This window comes from Macrotis lagotis, chromosome 5 (assembly GCF_037893015.1).
Source record: "Macrotis lagotis isolate mMagLag1 chromosome 5, bilby.v1.9.chrom.fasta, whole genome shotgun sequence".
Taxonomy (NCBI): Eukaryota; Metazoa; Chordata; class Mammalia; order Peramelemorphia; family Peramelidae; genus Macrotis; species Macrotis lagotis.
The window spans coordinates 226915582-226941302 of record NC_133662.1 but is presented as its reverse complement, the minus strand read 5'-3'; the positions used below and the strand labels follow the sequence as shown (position 1 = coordinate 226941302).

At 47.5% G+C, this 25721-nt stretch overlaps 1 protein-coding gene across 1 annotated transcript; it reads left to right on the top strand.

The window, feature by feature from the left end:
* The first annotated feature begins 3801 nt into the window (after nt 1-3801).
* On the top strand, nt 3802-18394 carry ACP6 (acid phosphatase 6, lysophosphatidic). The gene is made up of 10 exons (XM_074188615.1): nt 3802-4030; nt 7299-7427; nt 7550-7680; nt 7954-8033; nt 10618-10705; nt 13132-13264; nt 15399-15499; nt 17027-17119; nt 17360-17525; nt 18211-18394. Exons 1-10 carry the CDS (start codon nt 3812-3814, stop codon nt 18337-18339), a joined length of 1269 nt encoding a protein of 422 aa, XP_074044716.1. The 5' UTR covers nt 3802-3811; the 3' UTR covers nt 18340-18394.
* Nucleotides 18395-25721: the final 7327 nt, after the last annotated feature.

Below are 25721 nucleotides of genomic sequence, written 5' to 3'. Positions count from 1 at the left end.
GGTCACACAGCTACTGTTGGAGGCAGGTGTTCCTGACTCCAGGTTCAACAAGTCAGCTATTCACCTATCTGCCTCTCAAGGAATTTCATGGTTCTTAATGATAGAAAGATACAGATATGGGGTGGGGGGGACAGTGGTGGAGAAAGTAAGCCAAAAGGGGTGTAGCTGAGATGGAATGAATGTACAGAGAACATGTGAGTTAAGCAGATTAAGGAACTGAGAGGTTAAATATTTTATAAAACATCAACACATATACTTAAATTTACTAGGTTTGAGGGCAGGTGATGGGGAGGAAAGTGACTGTAAAGTAGGCATTGAACTTATGGGGAAAGAAGGAAGAATGTCCTGGAGGATCCTGGGCAACCAGATATCAGGATCTAGAGAAGTGAAGTGAATCTCAAAGGGGAAATTTGATGATGAGAAGGATGAGAGAGTCTGGAAGTGGATCTCTGTTTAAATTCTGCCTCTAAGGGCAGCTAGGTAACAAAGTAGATAGAAGCTAGGCCCTCTAGTCAGGAAATTTAAATTCAGTGTTTAGATACTGGATGTGTGACCCTGGGCAAGTCATTTAACTGTAATTGCCTCCAGAAAAGAATCTGCCCCTAACACTCAATGGTTGTGTGACCTTGAGTAAGTCACTTAACTTTCATATACAGCATATCACAGGCAGCTTCCTAGGATTTATCTACCAAGCTCAATCTATAGTGATGGAAAGAATTTCACAATATAGAATAAATAACAAAACCATAGGAGGTTTTACAAAATCAATAAAATTTTTGAAGTAGATAGATAAATAATTTATAGCTACCTAAACAAATGTAGAGTTTAACAGGTTTTAAAATGCAGTACTGCTGACCTAGGCCCCGATGTCTGCTGTCTACCAGCTGTGGAAGGGCTGACTTTACAATCCTTTATTCTGCCAAAGAGAAGCTTTAATGGGAGCCAACAGTAATTAGGATAGGGTCTGAATTTAACTCTTTAATAAGCATATCTTATTCTGCATCAATATATAATGGCCAGAATTTTTTGCATTCATCTATTTTTATTAATTTATTTATTTTCCCAACTACATGCAAAGATAGTTTTCAACAATCATTTTTTGTAAGGCTTTTGAGTTTCACATTTGTCTTCTTGCCTCCTTTCCCTTTACCTCCCCTGAGGGCAATCTAATATAGATTATACATGTATAGCCACGTCAATGAATCAAATTGTGAAAGAAGAATCAGAATGAAAAGGTTAAAAAAACATAAAACAAATTTTAAAAATTCAAACTAATAAACTGGTCTGCATTCAGACTCCATAGTTCCTTCCCTGGACATAGATGGTATTTTTCATTACAATCCTTTAGAATTACCTTTGATTATTGTACTGCTGAGATGAGCAAGTCCATCATAGCTGATTATCACACAGTGTTGCTGTTAGGTGTACAATGTTCTGAATCTGTTCACTTCATTTAAATGTCCAGTATTTAAAGAGGAATTATCAACATTTTTCTCAGTGGTAAAGATATTATCAAGGTTTTTGATGTTGCTTAATATTTTAACAGCTTCTGTAATTGTGCTAGACCCTCTTTTCTTCCTAGGATAATGGCTATGGGGCTGAGCTGAAGGCATTATCATCCCCAAAGTTCTTGGGCTGTCTACACCAGGGTGGGAAGGGAGATGGTGATCAAGGTGGTTAGTGGAATTCTGACCTGTCTGGCCCCCCAAGTTACTGCTTCAGCCAGGCTAGCTTGCCTGCTGTATGGGTGACAGTTGGTTGGCAGTTGGTGGGGTTGGCTGGCCTCTTCTCCACAAGAAATACCTCCCTCGATGATAACTGTGAAGGCTGCTCCAGGAGCATTGTGCTCATATTTCCATTGTGGTCATGTGGTTATTTTCTAAAGCCCCATTCATTCAACAAATATTGAGCTCCTATTCTACTCAAGGTACTGTAACAACTCAAAGGCTCTTTTCTCCAAGGAGTTGGTGGTCTAAAAATGGAAGGAAGGCATGTACAAAATAATCAAAATACAAGGCAAAGTAAGAGTCCTGTTAGTGGAATAAATGTGTTAGTGATGGCAGAGAGTGCACTTATGGCTAGATTGATTAAGGTGTTGTTTGTCTTTTCTTGAAGAGGACCATGACATCAGGAAGGTGATGTTATGACATTCACTCAAATTGTATTTGAGGGAGGGGAGCTTTGCTAAATCACCCCTCTCACTCTCTTCTCTGGGCCCAGTGACCAGATACATAGCAAGATGCCTGGAGATGACCTTGGTTACAGTGGGAGACCTTGTTTTTTTTTTTTTTTAAGTTAAAGTCTTTAACAGGTCTCAGTGTGTTTGAGGCAAGACCCATCCAGTGATTAAGGGAGGTAAGAAGGAAGGAAGACTTTGCAGAACAGTTGGATCTTTGAAGGATAGATTGTATTCCTGTATGTCTTTAAAAGGAAAGGGGATTCCAGGCAGAAAAGATGGACATGGTGTGTTTGACAAATGGGCACTTAAGCTAGATCCTATGTGAAAGGCAGTCCTGGGAGAAGAGGTCATGCTGTATTTTTATTGAGAAGAGCCTTGAATGGCAGGCTAATGTGTTTGGACTTCATTCTGCTGACAACAAGGGAGTAATAGAAGTTTTGCTTTCCACGGAGTAAGCCAGCAGCACCGTGCTGATAGGGGGGAAAGGAAGACCCTTTGGAAGGGTCCTGGAGACATGAGCTAACGCTAGGAAAGGCAAAGAGATGAATGAAATGGAGATGCCCTTGTAGGAAGAAAGAAGAGACTGACACTTCAGTTTAACACAAGAGAAATCTATCACTCATTCAAATAAAAACACGCTACTGCTTATCACTATGAATAGTTTTAGATTCCCTCTGCTCCTTAGTCTGCCATTTAAATTTCTCCACAGATTGTTCTGGCTGTCTCACTAGTAATTCTTTTTGCGTGAGGCCTCTCCAAACCAGTCACTGTTTCCTAAGCTTCCAAAGCTCTCCCCTCCCCATCCACATGAATTTCAATCGAAAACTGATCTTTCTCTCCTTGAACCCCTCCCAAACATTTATCACAATTTGCATGATTAAATATTTGTGGATGTCTTTCTCTCCCTTGCAGACTCCCCCCAACATTTAGGATCAATATGAATCTGTCTTTTCCTCCCTTGCAGACTTCCTTGAACCCCTCAAACCCTTCTGATAACTCTTTGTGGGTTTGTCTTTCCCTCCCTTGCAGACTCCCCCAAACATTTGGGATCAATATGAATGTCTTTCCCTCCCTTGCAGACGTCCTAGAAGCCCTCGCACCCTCCCGGCGACTCTTTGGGGGTTGGCCCCCCGGGGTGGCCACTGCTGGGGGCAGCGCGTCTGGCTCCCTCCGGGGCTCCCCGGGGCCGGGACGGGACGCGAGTCTCCGGCCCCGGATACGGACGGTCCCGGCTCCTCGGGCCGGGGGCGCGTCCCATAGGCCAAGGCAGAGGGGCGGGGCCGGGCGGGGCGGGCCGGGCGGGGCCGGAGGGGGAGGGAGCGCCTCGGCCCCCGGCCCGGCCCGCGCGGTTCCTGCCGGGAGTTGCAGTTCCCCCCGCGGCGGGAGTCGGCGACTCAGCCCTCCGTGGGACTCCATCTCCCGTCGGGCCGCGCGCGCGCCCCCGCCGCCCCCGCTCCGGGCCGGCCGGCTGGGGGGCGCGGGCGTGGGCGCCGGGCGGCGGAGAGGAGCCGGCGGGGCCCCTGCGCTTCGGGCTCCGGGAGCGCCCCGCGGCGCGGCGGCTCCGGCTCGGGCCCCGAGGCGGCGCGTGGGGCCGCATGCGGGCGCCCAACCCGGCCCCGCGGCCCGGACACCATGCTGCCCCGGCTCCTCGGCGCGCGCGTCTGGGCGCCCGTGGGCGTGCTGGCCTCGCTGGCCTACTGCCTGCACCGGCGCCGGGCGGCCCTGGCCGAGCCCCGCGCCGCCCCGCGCCCGCCGGCCCCGGACCCCGCGCGGCTGCGCCTGCGCCTGGTGCAGGTGGTCTTCCGCCACGGGGCGCGCACGCCCCTCAAGCAGCTCCCGCAGGCGCAGCAGGTGAGGGGGGCCCTGGGGGCCGCGGCCGGGGGAGGGGGTCCTGGGGGCCGCGGCCGGGGGAGGGGGGGGGTCCTGGGGGCCGCGGCCGGGGGAGGGGGCCCTGGGGGCCGCGGCCGGGGGGGAGAGGGGGGGTCCTGGGGGCCGCGGCCGGGACGGCGGGGAGGGGCGTGGGGGCAGGGCCCGGGCCCCGCGGCCTTGGAGCTCCGAAATGGGGTGCAGAGACCCGGAGCCCGCGGGCCGGGCCCCAGGGAGGGGAGGAGCCGGGGGGGGGGGGGACGATTCATTTGGAGCTTGAGGACCAGGACAGACACCCGCAGGGTGGAGGCCATCCAGCCATTCCATTATTAAAAAGTACGATAAGTGAATAATTGATCAATTAGTAATAATTCAATATGTCAGTAATTGTATGGTATCTATGAAATGATTGTATATGATACGTACTATGTAATGTAATATGTTAATAACTTATAAAGTGAAATAAAACTTTTAAAGAAAGGAAAGACTTGGGGCAGCTCCATGGCTACGTGGATAGAGCACCGGCCCTGGGGTCAGGAGGGCCCGAGTTCAAATCCCTACCTGGTTGTGTGGCCTCCGGCAAGCCACTTAACCCTATTTTGCCTTGCAAAAAAAAAAATACTTAAAAGACTTTAAGGGATTGGCAATTTTAAAAATCAACATTATTTTTTGAGATCTTACTTGGCTGATTATAGACCAATAGCAGTCTCTCGGAATAATTTTCTTCCCCGGTGACCTGGGGCTCACAGACACCCGTGGTGCCCGCTTCACAGGGTACTGTGAAGTACCACTCGGAGATCAGTGAAAAGATAGTTCAGACAGATGGTGGGGATTTTCCATCATCCCTGTCAAACTGGTTTGGAAGTCTACCTTGTGGTCTTTGGACTAAACATCTCTGTTTAGGAAGACTGTGTGATAGGAAGATGAATCAAAGAGTTTGCATTGGGACTGGAAAGGGAGGAATGGATTTAAGATATTTTAAGAGAAAAACTGACAAAACCAGGTTATTGAACCGGATACTAGAGATAATGGTAAAGGATGAGTCTTCAGAGAATGTCAAGATTTTGAGCTCAGTAACTGATAATGCCATCGGGAGAGGGACCCGGCTGATGGAGTGTGTTGAAGGTTTAGTTTTAGATTTGCTAAATGAAAGGATAGGATGATAACCAAATGGAAATGTCCCAGAGGTATCCACAGTGCCACAGTCTGACCCACTACTCTATATAACCCATTACTCTACCAGACTGTGCTATTTGCTGTCCCCTCAACCCCGTGTGTCCACTCCCATCTTTGTCATCTTACCCCATGGCCCTTCCATTTGGAATTTCCCACTTTTTAACAACCTGTTAAATCCTGCTTTGTCCTGCAAGGACAAAATCACTTAATGACTTTGACCAGCAAAATTTTGCTCACATTAATGTCTTCACTACTCATTTTTTACCGAGTTATAGGTGTGTAGCATTTAAATATGGAATATATCTCAGAAATTGTGTAGAATACTTCCCTCCCATTTTACAAATGAGCACATGAGGTCCTAGGCAGGATCATTGACTTAACCCTAAACTCACATGGGTAGGAAAGTAGCAGAATACAGATTCAAAAACCAATCTTCTGACTCTAAATCATGTGTTTTTTCTCCAAGTGATTTGATAAATATGGTTAACTCTTTTCTTGTTTAATATTTCATTTTTACATGATTTGTATTCCTAGCTAGATTCTTTTGCAGTTATCCAGAATTAATTTTCTCCCCACTTCCCTCCTCACTCAAAAAATAAAAAAAGCAAAAACAAAGCCTTTGAGGGAGGCAGGTGGCTCTAGGGTAACTTCCTTGAGGGGCAAAGGTTACCTCTTAGCCCTTGCTTATATTTATATCTCTCAAACTCCTCAGAACCTGCTCTCAGTCAAGGAAGAGGAGAGTTCTGGAGATGTGGACCAGAGGGCTATCTATTAAAGTGGTAAAAATAGATTCATTCTCTAAGGGATAGAGAGAACATGGGAGAACAAAACCAAGGTCCAGAAACTGTTCATCTTTGAGGAGAGGGGAAAGAGAAGTTGGCAAAAGCGAGAAAGATTTGGTCAGAGACAGATGAGAAATAGGATGGAGTCCTAAGGGAGGAGAGGGGTGACCCAGAGTGCTAGGGGATGAGAAATGGAGATGGCAGAAGAGAAGGCCATTGGCATTACCTAGGATAAGAACCAGAGCGTAAGGGATTCAAGAAGGACAAGGTGGGGAATGAATGGAAGCAACCAATGGAACCTCCTTGTTCAGCAAACTTGATCTAGAGAAAAAGTGGAGAGAGCAGGAAGTGGCGGGCAGCAGCGGCATCCTTGGAGCCAAAGGGGACCTTGGTGGAGTTAGTGTGAGCACTAGCGAGTGGGCACCCCAGAGATTCAGATCCAACCTTTGTGCTCTTGTCCTTCTTATTCATGGGAAATCCTCAAAATTTCATTTAGATTCCAACTCTAACTCCTAGACAAGTCGTTTAACCCCCATCTACCTCACTTTCCTCAAATGTACAATGAGAATAATAAGAACCCCTAGTTCACTCTCAGAATCAGTGAAATAACATTTGTAAAGTGCTTAGTGAGGGGGCTCAGGAGATAGGAAAGACACCTCAGATTCATCCTAGCTTCCAGACCCTGGGCAAGCCGCTTCATCCTGTTTGCCTCAGTTTCCTCCTCTGTGAAATGAACTGGAGAAGGACACAGTAACCCCTTGACAAGAAGACCCCAGATGGGGTCAGGAGGAGCTGGATGTGCCTGGAATGACTGAACCCCCCACCAAGTGCTTATCACAGCATCCACACAATAGAGGCTTGTTTCCTTCCATCGGTGCTTGGTCAGTAGTGGGTGGTAACAGTGCCGGTGCCTTCATGACTCAGTTGTCCAGGCTGAAGCAGACCTGCAGAGTGTTACTATTCTCCAGACTCTTGGGTTCAGTGTCCTGGACTTTCTCTATCCAGGGCTATGGGGTGGTGCCAGGGAGGTGTTGACTGGAGTTTGGACTTTCCTGAAAATGCCAACTGCCGCCTCTCCCTTCCGGTGCCTCGCTGTCACAGTGAAATGCGGCCATTCGAGAACAACTTGGGCTGTCTGTGTTGAGCTGTCTAGAAATGTGTCTATTCCTATCTGTTTAGAACCTCCTCTTCCTCCTTCCAGTCCCTGTGGACTGCTTAGAGTTATTTGGAAGGTGTGAAAGCTATGTTTTTAAACCTTCCCCTTTATAGCATCATGGTTTGCCATATTTTGACAGGTAGAGTGGAATCCCACCCTATTGGAGATTCCTACCCAAACTCAGTTTGATTACCTGGTGACCGATCTGGATGGTGGACCAAGGCCTCCCTCTCCCTATGACAGTCAATATGAACAGACCAAACTGAAGGTGAGCCCCATTTTTGAACCAGGAGAACTCCCAGCCTTTTTCTGCAGGTTCAGGTCTCTGGATGGTTATGGATGTCTCTCTTTCCTTCCTTCTCTCTCCCACCCTTCCTCCCTCTGCACTAGGGTGGCGTGTTTGCAGGACAACTGACCAAAGTGGGGATGCAGCAAATGTTTGCCTTAGGAGAGAGGCTGAGAAGGAGCTATGTGGAAGAAGTCCCCTTCCTCTCCCCAACATTCAAGCCGTTGGAGGTCTCGTGAGTGCATTGTAAAGTGGGGCCTTTTTGGAGGCCCTCAGCCTGGGAGAGCCCTCCGGCCCCACATGTGCCCTGCCTTCCCTCTGGGTAGGATGCAAGTGCTCTCCGGACGTCCCCTCACTCATCTGAGCTGGCTCGTGGGGAGGATGCCGGCTGGGATCCAGATGGGAAGAGGAGTCTCCAGTGGACCCAAGTGTTTCTCTCACTGACATCACCCTCCAGGAAGGTTTTGCTAGCTTCACACTCCTCTTAAGAGACTTTTTTTCCCCCCAGTGTCCGCTCTACTAATATACTTCGGAATCTGGAGTCTACCCGGTGTTTGCTGGCTGGACTTTTCCAACGTCAGAAAGAAGGTCAGTCTTTGCCTCAGTCTCTTTGCTGATGAACATCTTGTTTTTCTCTCTCACGGAACTTGCTTTGCTTTCATGCCCTTCCCCTCCCTCTCTGTTGGAGCCAAGGAAATGCCACTCTGTGGCAGGCACCCTCAGTGTTGCTTGGCATCGTTTCCCTCCTGGGGTTGTCTTGACCTCAGACTTGAGAATACTCAGAGCACTGCCCAGACCACTCTGTATGGGGAGGGACTACGGAGGAGAGGAGAGGTGGCTCAGCTGGCCTGGGGGGAGTTGGGCCCACGATGGCTGCCCTGGATTTGGATGGGCCTCATGTGGACCAGATGGATCTGTTGAGGGCAGCCTGGGTCTTTTATTAATTCTTTCCCAAAGGATGATGGTTCAGGGAGCGTTATTTATATAAAGAAAATGTTAATTAAATTAAGTTTGAACTCAGGTGAAATATGGTAGAAGGGATAGAACTTTCACCCCTGGTGCACCATTCGAATTTGACTGTTACTCTCTGGCCACACATTATAGAATCTCAGCACTGGAAATAATCATGTAATCAAACCACCTTGACCAGGAATCCTCCTGATAGCATGTCTGACCAGTGACTCTTGGCCGTCACTGCCCAGAGACTTTGGGCTGGTTAGTCAGGCCCTCCAAAGGCAGTTCTGGTTGTTGATGTGTTTTCTATGGGACTGAAGCCTCTTCCTCTGTCTTCTTGGGTCACACAAAGCAAACCCGTATGTCTGTAACGCAGACAGACAACCCTTTGTGGAACTGAAGATGCTAGTTGTATCTAGCCTCTCTTCTTTGGGCTAAACCGCTCCACTTCTTTCATTTGAATCTCATGTGTCATCAGTATGTTTGCCATCTTAGTGACTCTTCTGGATGTGTCCCCGATTTTTCAGAACCCCTCTAAAACTGAAAGGGCTGTTACATCAAGTGAAAACGAGACCTGTCCTCGACCCCAGAGGACAAAAGGAAGCTAAGATCTAAGGTGGAGAAAGGCAGGGTTTGGCTTCTAACAATTGGACCTATCTGAATGTGGAATGAGCTGACTCAAGCCCCCCTCATGACTGGGGGGTCTTCAGATGACACCTGGATGGCCTGAGAGCAAGGATTCATAGCCAGTCAGTCAACTGGCTTTTATTAAGAGCTTACTGTGTGCCAGTCACTGAAGGTAGATATGAAGGAAACAGTCCCTTCCCTCACAAGAACATAGCATGTATCACCCAATGAGATGACCTACATAAAGCACAGTACAAGGGGTTGTTAGTATTAGTCATCACATAGTGCTCAAATTGAGAGAATGGTGAAGCCCCCTGGGATCAGACTGGACACTGAGCCCCTTAGAAGGCTGGTGCATGACTCTGAAGGATGGTGAGCCCCTTACAAGGCTGGTGCATGACTCTGAAGGATGGTGAAGCCTTTATCCAGAGCAACCCAGTGTTCCGGATTCACATCCACCCTCATCTGACAGTCCAGGAGCTCAAGGAGGCAGGCTGGCCTGGCAGTGCCTTGCTCACAACCCCGCTGGCTCTCTTGCTGCATTAGGCTTCCTTTTGGCATGGCTCCTGGAGGGTGGCTTGCAGCACAATCTGGGTTAATCCAGAGTAGCCTCTTCTGGAAGGGCTGGAAGTGAGGCTGGGGCCATGAGTCGGGGTCTTCAGACATCATGGACCAAGTCCCAGCTTCTGGGCCCAAAGGCCATGCTCTGCCACGTAGCTGGGTCGGTCTTATTCGTTGACAAATGCCAGCAAGCTCCTGGAAGTCTTGGTCATAGGCTTAGAGGTGATGGCCAGGACAGTCCTGCTTTTCTCTTTGTTCCTGAGCTTCCTTTCAGTGGCTTGACCTTCAGCTCTTTCCTCTGCCATTTACAGAGGCTTGTGCTTGGGTAGGAAGCCTAGACCCCCTTCCTCTTTCCCATCCTTCCTCTGCCCACCGTCTTCCCCTGCACAGAGCAGACTGGCTAAAAGGTGGCAGTCACTGACTGTGGGGACTATCCACCCTATGACTGGATAGTAGCTGCCATCAAAATTGTGTGATATTGTTGGGCTGAGAGTTACTATCTTTGAGTCACAATTTTTTGGGAATCCGATATGCCATCTGGCTGTTAGGGCCTTGAGGCTCAGGGAGATGTCATGTGCTGTAGGGATTGAGCCCTAATGTGTCCATAGGGTAGGTTGCAGGATGCAGAGGGGTGAGGATGCCCCAGAGGCCAAGAGAGTCTTGCATTGATTCTCTGAAGCAGGATGTTTGCCCCTGGGACCATGTGGCCCTTCATGGCGTAGTATGCCAATCTACACAGAAAAGCCCTGTGCTTTGTCCATAGTCACAAAGCTGTGTCTGGATTAATCTCAGGCCAAGGCTGGGACTCTCTGCCTTCTGGGTTCTGGTCAGTTTGCCCAATGCCTGTGGTTATTGAATTCCAAGGGTGAGGTAGCCTGGGGTCCTGTTTGTGTGGGATGGGGGTTCAGACAATTATCTTTAATCTGGGAGAGGTTTTCTGCGGGCTGGACCGCCAAATGGATGAGTGTGTTTGTGGGAACTGGGCGAGATGGGAAGACAGGATGCTGAAGTCTTCTGCCTGTTCCCCTAGGACCAGTCATCATCCTTACTGATGAAGCGGACTCTGAAATCCTGTACCCCAACTACCAGAACTGCTACTCCCTGAGACAGATGGTTGGGTAACTGCCCCCCCCATTCTCCTGGTGTTTTTTAACCCCTAACTGTCCCCTCCAAAGGGATGAACCCCTGCCACTCAGCATTGGTTAATCAGATGAAGCAGCATTGACTGAATGTCTATATCATGTTCCAGGCCTTGTACTCCATGCTATAGATATAAACAGAAAAACCGAAATAATCCCTGAATTTATGTTCTCTCAAAATATGTATTTATACATATTTAACATACGCTTGTAAGATATAAACTATACCTCTATATAGGTATCAAGTAACTATCCCTACAGGCCTATGTTTTATGTATTTATGCCTATATAATAGGTAAATATGTGTATATTATCTAATAACCTATAGATACTAAACCCCTTTATAAGTATGGATATTTTATAATTGTATGTATATATGTATATATATACACACACACATGTATATGTACATATATGCATGTATACACACATATGTATATGTGTGTGTGTGTGTGTATATATATATATATATATTTGGGTTTTTCATGCCTTTGAATGAACAAGGGCTAACTTTCTGATTGGGAGCACCCTCTAAGAGTTCTTAGCTTTATACTATGTGAGGGACTTCATTGCTCACCTGCTGGGGAATAGCTTTAGCAATAACTATGTGAGGACCAAATAGCTTCTCCTGCCAACCAGATGGAAAAGGATCTTGGGATCAAAGAAACTTGGAGCTGAAAGGGACCTTAGAGGCCACCCTGGCTAGGAAATGCAAGCCTCGACTTGACCAGTGTTGGCCATTGATAAGTGACAGGCAGAATTTGAATCCAGATCCTTTTTCAGTTCCAACACTGTGATTCACTAGGGAGAGTCAGGAAAGGCTTCATGGCAGGGAGGACCTTCAGATAATAGGAATGGGGAGAGGGTCTGCTTGACTTGTGGGGCAGTGAGGTTGTGAGGAAAAGGCTGGCACCTCTTTGGGACCTCTGGTCTTGGTGAGCCGACTGGAACCCTCAGTGGGTCATTCAGAGACTGGGCTGAACCCAGGTCTTCTGGCTTCAGGGCCAACTTTCTTACTGGCTCTCCTCATAGGCTTTTGGACTATAATGGCCAACATTTCTCCGGTTTTTAAGATTTACAAAGAGTTTCCCTCCACTCAGTGAGGTAGCTGGCATGGGTATAGAATATACACATAACATTGCAGGAATTACAGTTCTATAATTATACATCCTATATGGGCACCATTCCCATTTTTACAGTAAGGAAACTGAGTCACAGGGCTCTTAACAGAGCTAGAATTTGAATGCAGTACTTCTGCCTCTTGAGACCACATCCCAGCAGTGAATTTTTTGTGGTCAGGGAGGGATGAGGGCCTGGGCTGGGAGAGCAGCTGGCAGTTTTAATAACAGTATAGGACATATAGACCCAGGGGAGTTGCAGGGGTCCCATAACTGGGAGCATCCTGACCCCCAGGTCCAGTGCTCTGGACTTTCAAAAGCATTTTCATGTCCACTTCTCCCATTTGAACCTGTGAGCTCACCCAACTGGATAGCATTGTCCCCATGTCATCCAGAAGGCAGGGATACCTTCATTCTGTCACCTATGCACAAGCTGGTCCCTGGCTGAGGGTTACCATTTACTAAAGTGAATGTTGACTTGAATGAGAAAATTGAGACTTAAGAAGGCCCCTGAGACCACCCAGCTACTTAAAGAGCCAGTCATTCCATAGGTTAAGGTGCCTTGCCAAGGGTCACCCAGCCACTGTGTTGACCCTGTCTGAATATCCCAAGTGTTAGAAGCACGACTCCCCCAGGCTGCTCACCTCTGGATCCATTGCCATTGTTCCTCAGGGATTATTTGTCAAGGGTCAGGGCTCTAAAGTAAAAAGAGTGGGTGGGTACAAGAGACCTGGGTTCTACTCCTGTTCTCACCTCCAAAGGACCTGGTAGATATTGCTTCATTTTTCTTGGGACCTCAGGTCCCTCATCTTCTTAGTCACATTAGAGTCTTTTTGAAGATTGTGAGAGATGATGTATGTGAAAGCTATTTGAAAACTGGCCAGGGCTACCCCCATATAATTGGGGGGGGGCGATGCCACTGCCTTTGGGTGGATTCAGTCCTAGTTTTTCCTGCATCTTCTCATTAAGTCTTAGAAAAACTTTTTAATGAAAGAAATCTTGGCAGGCGCCCTGGTTCTCAGAGTAGAAGACTGAGGCGGGGGGATGGTGGCCCAGGGGGGACAGCTCCACCTTGGTTTGAGGGCTGGAGGCTGGACCTTTGGGCTCCCCTGGACCACCCCTGCCGCCTGGTTACAGAGGAGAAGAATCGAGGCTTGGAGTAGCAACAGGGCCAGGGAGGAGTGCACCTGGGTCCTCACTGTCCACTAATCCTGGCAGCTCAGACCCCACTCCCACTCTTCTGTGCATAGGGTATCTCTTGGAGGGTGACGGGTTCTTCCTCCCCAGGGTCAGGAGGCTGACAGCCTCCCTGCAGCCAGGGATCTCGGAGGACTTGAAAATGGTCCAGGAAGAGATGGGCATAGACAAGAGCAAAAATGTGGACTTCTTTCTTCTGTTAGACAATGCCTTAGCGGAGAAGGTGAGTAGGGGTTTCTCCCCCAGAACCACCCCTTCCCCTCGAATTAGGGAGACCCTAAGGTTCTCCAGCCCTTCCTCTCATCCAGTAGTTGAAGGTCAATGGGCTTAGTGTTTGAGGTTGGATTAGAACTGGCCTGATCTCTGTTCGCTCACTGCAAGGAAGCTCTGAGTGAGCAGGGGGGTTGGGGTCCTGAGCTTGTCTCCTTAGTCTGTCCTTCACTGGATCCCTGACTGAATCCTTGGACCTCTCCTTAAATGCTACTAGTAACGGAGGGTTCACTGCTTGTAAGGCCCCATTTGATTCTAATTTTTTAGAAAATTCTTTTAACTGTCTAACGATTGATTTGTTTTCTAAGGCCTCAGTCTTGATTATTTTCTGGACATATTTTCAAATGTGACACAGGGTTCTTCCCATGCTCTGGTCAGTCATAGTGACTGGTGCTCCCTTGGCATTGGTGCCAAGAAGAAGGGCTGGCACCAAGGCTGAAGGGCTTTGGTCCCCAAACTTGACTCATGTTGCTGAAACTAGAGAATCCCAGTCTGAGAAGGGAGCTGAAGCCCAGGAGGCCAAGTTCTGACCCTCCCCAGGCATAGCAGAGCCCAGCCCCCCCCCCCCCAACTTTGGTCATGAGCTCAAGGGGGAGCCCCGAGTGAACACTGCTTTAAGGTTTGGACCAAGCACTGCCCTCCAGGGACCAGGTGAGACTGGATCTCCTGTGTTTTATCTTCTCCATCTTTTGTCAGTCAGCAGTTGTTAAGTGTTGACCATCTGCAGGGCCTGGGGCAGGAGTCAGCCGTGTGGAGCCCAGACTCCCAGCAGGCTCCAGCTCCAGCCTCCAGGGGCAGCCCCTCTACTTTGAATAGAGGGGACAGAGAAAAGCCCGGCAGGAGCTGGCAGCTTCCCTAGATGGACCAGAAATAAGAACTGGGTGGTCTCGGGACCAAGGCCGACTTGAATTAGGTCTGTCCTGAAACCCAGAACCCATCTTCCAGGAAGGATGTGGGTGGATTCTGAGAGATTAAAAGAGAGAAGCTCAGGACCCCCCCCCCAACTCACGTCCTTGCAGCTTGCTGGGGTGGTGAGGGCAGTGAGTGGACAGATGGCCAGGCTCTGTTCAAATCCAACCTCAAACATTGGTTGTGTGCCTCTGGACAAGACTCCAAGGCCCTGTCTGCCTTGAGCTACTGAAGGAGGAAAAACCAACCCCCCTCCCCCAAGATCTTTAGTGAGAAAACCCCCAGCATGGAGATCTGGACCCACATGAAGACAGCCAAAGGCCAAAGCCCTTCTGTGGTGCAGCCTGGCTTATCTCCCTCAGTCTTAGAACTCCTCAGTGTCCTTCTGCCCCCCCCCCCCACAAAGCCATCCCCAGTTTCCTCTGCTGCCCCCCTGAACCAGCTCCCTCCAGATTGGCATCTCCACCATATAGGCACATCCCAGGGTGCAGGGATGGGTGATGGGCACCGGATTACTGCCTGGTGGCTCCCTGAGGTTAGGAAAGTGGTGGAATCATGCATTCCTCAAATGTCGAGGATCCTACCTGTACAAGGTGCCATGAGCTTAGCAAAGAGAAAGGGACCCAGGCCCGGAATGCAGCCGAGAGCTCTGGGGAGGGGCTGGGGTCTAGAAAAGGACCCTAGCCTGGGTCGTAGACATGCTGTATGACCTTTGGTAAGAGGCTCAACCTCTCTGTGCCTCAGCTCCCTCCCTAGAGGATCATCAGGGTGTCCTTAGCATAGGGCCTGGGAAACAGTAGTCACTTAATAAATGTTGATTGAATTCTGCCTTCTGAGAATGAAGAACTATGAATTTTGGGTAACTGACTTGTGAAAAGACTATGGGGAGCTCCTTTAGCTTCCTTGGGTCACGGGCTCCTTTTCTCTAAGATGAAATGGGTCGGGGTCACCTTGGAGGTCCCTTCCAGAAAACTGCCAGCACAGCTGGGGTGGTGGGGGCAGGAGAGGTAAGAAATCCCCCTAGGTGTGGTGAGTGTGGCTGGGAGGAAGAGCAGAGGGGGGTGTGGGAGATGGGGCCCAGGGAGAGAGGCCCTGGAACACAGGTTATATGTGGGGGGTCCTACCTGCAGACCCAGGCAGGACGCTCTGTTTTCTAAGCACATTCGTGGCCCTTTCAGGTTCACGGGCTCCCCAGTTGTCCCATGCTAAAGAAATTCACCCAGATGATTGAGCAGAGAGCTGTTGACACAGCCCTCCATATCCTGGGGAGCAGAGACAGGTAAGGCTCCTGCTCCTGGGACGTCGCTGCCTAAGTGCCCTCAGAGCCCAAGGGCCACGAGGAGGGACAGCCTCAGTCAGCAACCGGCAGAGCCGGCCCCTCCCTTGGACCTGGTGAGGCTCTGCGCTGGCTGACTGAGACGCAGAGCTGGGCACCATGGGAAGCTGCTGCTCAGCAATTTGTCACTTTAGTTTGAATCTTAAGAGACAGGGTGGGCCTTCTTGTGGTCCCTGGGGGTCTCCACAGTGGGGATCAGGGGTGGGGGTCTGCCTGTAGGACCCAGAGCCTGGCCAGTCAGCCTCTGCCTGGAGACCTCTTGAGGTGGGGCCACTTTGGCCAGGGCTAATTTTTAAAGTTACCATCCGCACTTGCTGCTGCTGCTGCTGCTCCTCGCCCTGCCCGGGCTGCCCCAATTCTCCTCCTATCTGGTCCTCCTTTGGTCAGCTGGTCTCGGAAGGCAAAGTCCTCCGTCATCATGGTCTAGGATCCTCTTCTCCCTTCTCTTCTGTGGGCGACCTTCCTAAAATGGGGTGACCATAACTGGCCAGATGGGGCTTCTGGCTCTTCCCCCATGCTGAGCTGTGGTGGGTCCCCAAGGGTCTAAGGGGCTGCGACTTGCTATTGGCTTGCTTCCCAAGCCACTCTTGCCATGTCTCCCAAGCATAAGATTTCACATTCATCCTTAGATTTACCCCATCGCTCCCTATCTTCATCCTCTCTACATGAGCCTTGTTAGCAAGTTCTCTTTGACAGTCTCAGGTTTGGGGTCCTCAGGAAGGCGGTGGAAGCTGCCCCAGGAAAGATGGATGGGGAGGGAAGCCCAAAATGGAATGTCTCAGGAAGCCCTATGGTCTGTTGCATAAAAATAGTAGCAATCAAATACATTTCCTCCTCTATGGGGGCAGTGAGTCTGGGGACCCCCCCCCACCCAGTCTCAGCCCTGGACTCTGGCCTGACCTGGGCAGCCTGGCTCCTGGGGGTCGCCCACTCAACCCAGGGCAGCTCCCTCTCTGACCCTGCCTTAACTTCTCCCTTCAGCACCTTCCCAAGACTCCTAGATAGTTGATCTTGGTGACACCCTAGAAACCACAGTCATTTGTTCCCCAAGTCTCAGTAGGAACTTGGGGGCCACTCATCACCTCCCTTGATGCTGGTCCTTATGCTGATGGGGTTGTCTTGTGTAGGGTCCCCAGAGTCTGGGGGTTCCTTTAGAATGTGGTGTCATTTTTCTTCATCCTCTCCCGTCTCCCTGGCCCTTAGTAGAGCCCCCTTCCTCACATCACCCAGGCTGCGCCTCCTTGCTCCCCAGGCCTCCCTCAGCTCCCTCTTCATCCAGGCCCTCGTGCTACTTTATCTGTCACTCCTTTCCTTCATTGAAGCTCCCACAGGTCCCTCTCTAGCCCGGTCTGACTTTTGGAGTCTAGATCTTTTGAAGGCCACTGGTGCCGTAGATCATGGAACTCTCTAACACGACCCAGCATAAAGTACCCACAGTACTTAGACGTGATGAACTTGCCTCCTTGCTAGGGAAGGACTCCAGATGGCAGTCGGCCCCATGCTCTACATCCTACAGAACAACATTCTAGAAGCAGTGAACTCCTCTCCACCCCTCAACACCAGGTACCTAGGAAAGCCACAGCATCTCCAGGAGATTGAGGCAGGGGGAGGGGAGAGGGTGGAGGGCAAGAAATTGGGGACATAGTGATGAAAGATAGAGGTCACGGTATTAAGGCCTTGTGAGAAGGGCCAGGGGTTGGCACTGGATCCATTGGGATCCCTGGGCCTGGATGGGCAGGGCCCCTGCCCCCTGATTGTCTCCAAGGTCTTTGGGGAGGTTTCTTTAGAATCTCATTGTTACAGAAAGCTCTACCTCTACGCCACCCATGATGTGACCCTCATGCCCCTCTTGATGACCCTGGGGATCTTTGACCATAAGTGGCCCCCCTACGCTTCAGACTTGGTCTTGGAGCTCTACCAGCACAAGGAATATAAGGACTGGTTCGTCCGGCTTTCTTACAATGGCAAGGTGAGTCGTGGAGGATCTGGAGCCCGGTCCGTTTGTGAGTCTGTTTGCAGCCCTGACTCCCCCCCTGTGTCCAGGCTCCTGACTCTGCTGCATAGCTCCCTCTTGTAAGGGAAAGCTTTGGGGGGAGGGATGAGGCAGATTGGTGTAAATCTGCTGCAGATGGAGATCCTGAGTTCAAATCCTTTGTTCCTGCTTGTGTGACTTCTGGCAAATCACCCAACCTCTGGGCCTCCTACTTCTGAGCTGAGAAATGAAGGGCTTGCTCAGTTCAGTGGTCCGTCCCGTCCACCCCAAGCTCTTCTGTGACTCCAGGCCCTGTCTCAGCTCAAACTCATGCCAGCAGGCATGACCCAAGACCCCACACCCCCCAGGGTGTGCCTCCTATCGGTAGAAATGTGGGGCCCATTGGGAGGGTCACTCCTAGTGGCAGGACCTTGGGCTGGTGCTGGTACAGCTCTGCCAGCCTCTTTAGCATTCTGCCTGCCCTGGGAACTGGGGGTATCTTGAGTGAGTGGGAAAAGAGAATATCCCTGAGCCTGGGCACCTGAGAATATTCAGGCGTTCAGGCTTGTCTTGCCACGTTGCTTCACATCCTCCAGGGTTAGGGACCCTCCTGGAAGTGGGCCATCTTCAGGGGCCACTGGTCCATGACCTCTATGTCTTCTGGGTGTTCTTTTCCCTCCAGGAACAAGTGGTGCGAGGATGCCCAGCAGGATTCTGTCCCCTGGCCGAGTTTCTGACCGCGCTGTCCCCTTATGTTGTGAACCCAGAAGAGTACACCTCCCTCTGCTCAGAGCCAGAAAATGACAAGTGATCAGATGGCACACCTGTGGGAGGCTAATTTTTAAATAAAGACCTGTTTGCATAAACATCTGGGGCTCTGCGTCTGTTTGAGCGGAGCTCACGGAGATGATTAAATCCCAAGGTGTTTCTGTTGGAATGAGTGAAATCTGGCAAACGTTTATGGGGTAACTCTAATGGGCAGAGCTTGGTGAGGAGGGGGTGGCCCCTGGCACTGGGGAGGTCCCCCCACACCAAGCCTTGTCAGACCCAGGGGCTCTCAGTGTGGGTGGTGGATGGTGAAAATCCAGGGTCCACTCAGTGGTCAAGGAGGTGTCATCAGGTTCCTGGAATAGGCCTGCAGCCTAACGCTGTGGGTTTGGGGGTCCTCATCTGTGAAGTTGTGGGACTGGGTCAGAGGTTTCTGAGGCATCCTCTCTGAAGAGTTCGGGGCCCAGAAACCCCTGCAGATCCCCTAGTCTCCTTGCAGGGGGATCACCCCATGCACACCTCATTCATTGACAGCATTTATTAAATGCTCATTCTGGACCCCTTGAGATGCTGGAGATGTCTCCTTGATTCATCCCACCTTCCCTGAATTCCTCCTACAACACCCTTCTCCCCGGCCTCCCACTCCAATCCATCCTCCTCCCAGCTTCTAGAGCAACCAAAGTGGCTCCTAAAACCCCTGGGATCCAATTGAAATCTTCATGAGGGACCCTCCCTCTCAGCCGCCTTCCACTGCTCCCCTTCTCACACTACAAGCCGGAGATGCCGGCATCTTTGGGCTGGCCAGTCCATGTTGTTTATTCATGAACCTTGCAAGATACGGGTACCTCATCTGGCAAGGCACGAGGTGGCCTTGGAACATCAGGTAATTTATGGTCTTCAGAAACTCTTTCCCCTCCCTCTTGGATGTTCATAGGCTCTCATAGTTGAGTTACAATCTAAGAGGTCCACCCACTCCATGACATGCCCCTCATATGATCCCCCACATCATATGATGCATGATAAGCTAATGAACCCCAATCATCACAGGCGGTGTGGGGGTTAATATTCAATTAGCTAATTTCACAAACTCAGTTGCATTAGGTCAAGATCTTTAGGTCATTCTTGACCAGTTGAGAACCAGTTTTGGGTTTGCCATCTCTGGAATGGGATAAGGAAAACTCCCAGTTTTGTGATTGGCTGGGCCATTCCCCCTTTGTAATAGATTCCCTAAGGGCCCCCCCTCCACATCCTGTGAAAACCAGCACCCTACATTCCTCATGCCAGGGACCACAGTGGCTTGCTTGGTCCATTGGAAAAATGCTTGGTGCTAACAATGACCCAAAAGAGAGGGTGTGGTCTTGTCCTCTTGGCGCTTAGATACATATACCCCTTTGGATCACTCCTTCCATTGGATGGCTGAGTCCCAAAGGACAATGACTACCACTCTCCCCAGGGTTCCAGGGATAGCCCTCAGGGATTAAGAGTTTAAAATGTGATTTTTGCACCTATGTTTAAATATAATTATTAATATATTGTGTTATACATAGTTTTGTGATATAGTTTATGATTATTATATATTCATTACTATATTATTTATCTATTATCCATTTTATTATACATTCTATTCTAATATTAGTGTATTGTGTATCATACTATATCATATATAAACTATGGCCCTGCAATTTTGTCAGCCTAGGGAATTGCTGATATAGAAATGCCCTGTACTGAGGCATATGACTAACTGTCTATAACTTAGAGTCTTAGCTCGCTGTGTGGGGCATCAATAGGTGACGTAATTGCTCATGGTTACATAGCTAGTATTGCTCAGAGGCAGGATCTGAACCCAAGGCCTGGCAATTCCAAAGTTGACCTTTTAGACTGCCTCTCCTCGATACAAAACAGGAGAGACTAGAACCAATGCTCAGCAAAATGCCCAGGATGCAATAGGTGCAATAATATTGATTAACAATTGATTGACTAATTGATCTGTGATTTCACTGGTGTATACTGGCCAGATGAGGAGACTTCCTCTATCAAGGATAGTCTTAGAGAATTGTCTACAGCCTCAAGAGGTTAAGGACCTTTCCCTTAGTGTGTCTTAGAGGCTGGATTTGAACCCAGGTTTTTGAGGCTCTAAGACTAGCTCTCAAATTCAAAATATAAAAGGTACTTTGTCAGAGTCAGGAGTACCTGAGTTCAAATCCAACTTCAGACATGTAATAATTACTAGCTGTGTGGCCTTAGGCAAGTCATTTAACCCCATTGCCTGGCCAAAAAAAAAAAGTAATTTGACCTCGAGGGTCCACTATTAGCAACACCAAGTCCTCAACTGAAATGAAGGAATAATCCTAGGCGGGGTGCTACCTGTATGTCTAATAGAAACTTGAGGACAGGTCCCCACCCTCTGGTTTTGTTTTTTTTGTTTTTTTCTTTTTTTTGGTCATTGTCTGGCAACAAGCATTTACTCTAGAGCAGGTTTTGTGTTATATGTCAGGAATTCAATGAAAACAAAACCAACAAAAACCAGTATGGTCCATGGTCTCAAGAACTGCATATTCTAATGGAGAAGAGAACAAACCAGGTAGATGCATCCAAGAGAGATACAAGGAAGGGCAGGTTCCAAATGGCACCAAATGGGGGCTTTGGCTAATCTCCTGCAGGTGATGGCTGAGGAGGGACCGGAGGGACGTCTCAGTGGAGGTGACAAAAGCACTTTCATTCAAAAGTCTGTAATGAAGCTTCCAGAAGTTCTGGTAATTCTTGGGGGGGGGGGGGATGTCCTTCCTTGCCTAGGAGTCAGGAATGAATGGGAAAAAGATCAAATTGGGTTTTTATTTGTTTAGAAATAGGGTGTGGACACTGAAGAAAAGGAGTGGGAATAAATGCTAAATGGCACTTTGTATGTGTTTTCTCATAAAACCAAACTTAAAAAGAAGACAAGATGATTCAGGAAGAAGCAATAGATTGACGTGGATGGACGAGTGGCTTAGAAAGACCTCACCACCTGGTCACCTTGGGCCAGTCATCTCAACCCTTGCTGCTAGTCTTTGACAGCAAAACTTGCAGAAAAGATGCCAACAGAGCGGGAGCTCCCCACACAGATGAAAAAGGTTCATTTTTTTTTCTTAAATGAAGGCAGGAACAGTTACTTTTGTGGTATGTATTTTTTTTTGAATGGAGCCTAGCAGTGGAATAAAAGAACAACCTCTCAACTTGGGAAAAGATTTTTCTGGTTCTTACCACTCAATACTCATGACTTTGGGCAAATTACTTAAAACTTCTCTGAACCTCAATTTCCTCATCCATTAAAAATAGGGGGTAGGAACTGGGACTGGATCAATCATTCTCAAACTTTTTATTCTCGGGGCTCCTTTGGAATTATTGAGGGCCCCAAGAACCTTTCATTTTATGTGGGTTATAATCCATATTTACCATGTTAAAAATTAAATCTGATAAAATTGTAAAATATTAGTTAATCTGACATAAAAACAATCTCATGTTAACAAAAATAACATTTTTATGAAAAATGGATACTTTTTTCTAAAACAAAAAAGAAATTTCAGTGAGAACAGCTTTGTCTGACATGTTTTTGTAAATGTCTTTAACACCCGGCTTAATAGAAGGTGGTTGGATTGTCCTGTCAGCTTCTGCATTCAATCTGCTGCGATATGTTATTTTGCTTAAAGCATATGAAGAAAATCTGGTTTCACCCAGATGTGTAGTTGGAAAAGGGAGGAGTATTTTAATAGGCAAATAGCATTGTAGTTTTATTATGAAAATAGTTCCGATCTTGAGGACCTCATAAAGGGTCTCCTGAAGCCCAGGTATTCTCAGAGAACACTTGAGAATCACTATATTTGATTATCTCTGAGGTGGCTCCAAGTTCTAATATTCTGGGATTAGCTCTTAAGAGTGCCAAAAAAAAAGTTCCTGTTCATTCTCCTGTTTCCTTCCTCCTGCTGTACCTTTTGCTTTCTCCTTATTTTGGAGACCTCTTATCTCTAAACAGCTGAGGATGCTGGGCCATTTCAGTGAGATAACATCTATTGCCTTTTTTTCATATAAATTTATTTATTTTTCCAACTATCTACATAGTTTTCAACATTCATTTTTTTGGTAAGATTTTGAGTTCCACATTTTTCTCTCTCCCTTCCTTCCCTCCCCCCTATTCTCAATAGTATATAATCTGATATAGATTATACATGTATAAATTATAACTATATAATTATATATAATTATAATTAGTTATATTGTGAAAGAAGAATCAGAACAAAAGGGGAAAATCTATGATAGGGAAAAAAACAAAGTATAAAATAAAAATTTTTAATGGAAAATTGTACACTTTAGTCTGCATTCAGACACCATAATTTTTTCTCTGGATGTGGATGGTATTTTCCTTTATAAATCCTTTGGAATTGTCTTTGATCATTGTACTGCTGAGGAGAACTAAATCTATCACAATTGATCATCATACAGTGTTGCTATTAATGCATTCAGTGTTCTGGTTCTATTCACTTCACTTAGTATCAGTTCATATAAGTCTTTCCAGGCTTTTCTGACATCTACCCATTCATGGTTTCTTACAGAACAATAGTACTCCATCACCTTGATAAACCACAATTTGTTCAGCCATTCCCCTATTGATGAGCATCCCCTGAATTGCCAATATTTTTGCCACTACAAAAAGAGCTGCTACAACTATTTTTATATGGGTGGGTCTTTTACCCTTTTTGATGATCTCTTTGGGCCATAGACCTAGTAGTGGTATTAGATTAGACTAGGGGGTATTGCAGTTTGATTGCCCTTCGTAGCCCTTCCTTTCTTAAATCCTGCTTTCACCCAAATTGGATTGTTTACCAATTTCCAAGCACTTCCACCACTATCTACCTCTCTGCCTTGGCTCCTACATGACTCAATATTTATAATACCACCCCCATCATTGACACTCTTTCTATCTGTTGAAACTATCCCCACTCCCCAATGTCTGGCTCAAATAATATCTCATCTATGAAGTAGCTAATAGTAGTGTAGTAACAGTAGCAGCAGCAGCAGCAGCAGCAGTAGTAGTAGTAGTAGTAGTATAGTATAGTATAGTGGCAGTGTAGCAGTAGTAGTAGTAGTAGCCATAGTAGTAGTAGTAGCTTGTGCTCAACCTGGAAAAGACTTAGAGTACAAGTCCTTTTATTTTTTGGTCCTGAACCCCTTTGTAAATCTAGCAAAATATATATGGACCTTTTAATGGAAAAATATTTTTAAATTCAAAAAATAAAATACAAAAAAATACAAGGAAATGAATGATATTGAAAGAGTTAACAAAATACATTTTTAGAGGTAATTGGGGTTTTGACTTGTCCAAGGTCCACACAGCTGCTAAGCAGGTCCTCCTTGCTTCAGAGTCATGCTTTATCCACTTTATCCACCCAGCTATCCCTCAAAATGCTTTTTATTTTTTAATATTATTGTAGACCTCATGATGCGGAAGCAGTTCCATTGATGTCCCACAGAGATCTTCATCTCAGCACAGCCAAGACTGGACTCTTTATCTTTCTTCCCAACCCATCCCCCTCTTAAACTTGTTTAGTGCTGTCAAGAGCCCCACCACCTGGGATCATCCTTGACTCTCTCTCATCCCCCAAATTCAATCTATTGCCAGGTCCTGTAGAATTTACCTTTGTCACATCATCTCTCCACTGACTGTATCCACCTCAGCACTCCCTCCTCCTCACCTCTTGCCTGAACTGTTGGAAAGCCTCCTGGTTGACCTGCTGCTTCAAGTCTCTCCACTCCAGTGCAGCCCTCAACTCAGCTGTCATATGAATCTTCCAAAAGAACAAATCTGACCATGTCCCCCTATATTCTGTAAATTCCAATGACTCCCTATCACCTCTAGGACCAAATACAAAATCCTCTTAGCATTCCAAAACCATAACCATCTGGCCCCAATCCATTTTTCCAGTCTTTTTTTAATTTAATTTTTTCAATTACATGCCGATAGTTTTCAATATTCATCTTTTTGTAAGCTTTTGAGTTCCACATTTTTCTACCACTTTCCCTTCCCTCCCTATGGCAGGGAACAATCTGATATAGATCATACATGTACAATCGTGTTTAACATATTCCCATATTAGTCATCTTGTGAAAGAAGAATTAAAACTAAGGGGAAAAAAATGAGAAAGAAAGAAAAAAAACATAAAAGACATTTTTAAAAATTCTTTCCAGTCTTCTTGCACATTACATCCCCTGTCCCTCAAGTATCCCACAATTCAGTGACACCGACCTCCTTACTGTTCTCCAGACTAAAGTCTCCATACAAGATATGCTGGAGTCATTTTCTCTGGCAGCTCCCCATGCCTGGGATATTCTCCCCCCCCCCCAAACTCACCTCCTGGCTTCCCTGGTTTCCTTCAAATGCCAGTTAAAATCTCAGTTTCTACAAGAAGCCTTGGCTGATGGCCCTTAATGACAGCGCCTCTCCTCTGTTGGGTATTTGTGCATAATTGCCTGTTGTCTCTCTCATTATACTGGGAGCTCCTTAAGAGTAGGGCTTGCCTTTTCCATTCCTTTTATTTTACCTGGTAAGTTAGGTAGTACAGTGGGTAGAACCCCAGCCCTGGAATTAGGAAGACCTGAGTTCAAACCCAGTCTCAAACACTTTACATTTACTGTGTTTCATTGGGTAAATCACGTAATCCCAATCACCTCACATCCAGGGCCATCTCCAGCCCTGATCCATATCTGACCACTGGACCCAGATAACTCTAGAGGAGAAAGTGAGGCTGGTGACTTAGCACAGCACCCCCCCACTCAAATCCAATTCACATGATTGCCATGACATCGTGAACGTCATAGTCTTCCTTGAAAATGAAGGACAACCAACAACTTAGCCTGGTACATAATAAACTGTTGACCAACTGCTATAAGAAATGTTTTTGGCTCTGGTGTGAAAGGTGGATTGACATGGGGCAAGAGAGGGTGATTGGGAAACTATTGCAATAGTCCCAGTAAGCTATGATGAAGACCCTATCTATGGTGGCAGCTGTGTGTGTTTGTGGAGAGAAAACAAAAAAATGAGGGAGAGATTATAGGGACAGAAATGATATGAATTGGGAAGCAATTGCATCACTGGGTTGAGGGAGGGCAGTGATCTGAGGATAACACTTGGGTTACAAACCTGGGGGACTGGAGGGAAAGCAGAAGGATAGACAAAAAAAATAGGAATATTCAGATGTAAGGTGGTTTGGGGGTAAAAATAATGATTTCTATTTCAAATAGGTTGAGTTGATGATGCCTTTAGGACATCCAGTTCAAAATTTGCAATGATCATTTGAGTGTGCTATAGGACTGGAGTTCAGGAGAAAGGCTAGAACTGGATATAAATCTATAGATAATATAGATAGATATAGATATAGATTAGATATAGAGACA

Excerpts from the sequence above, each read along its gene's own strand:
- ACP6 (XM_074188615.1), top strand. The coding sequence starts at position 3,812 with ATGCTGCCCCGGCTCCTCGGCGCGCGCGTCTGGGCGCCCGTGGGCGTG. Across the intron at positions 7,428-7,549 it reads ATGAACAGACCAAACTGAAG|GGTGGCGTGTTTGCAGGACA; the intron begins GTGAGCCCCATT and ends CCTCTGCACTAG. Across the intron at positions 17,120-17,359 it reads TCTCCACCCCTCAACACCAG|AAAGCTCTACCTCTACGCCA; the intron begins GTACCTAGGAAA and ends TCATTGTTACAG.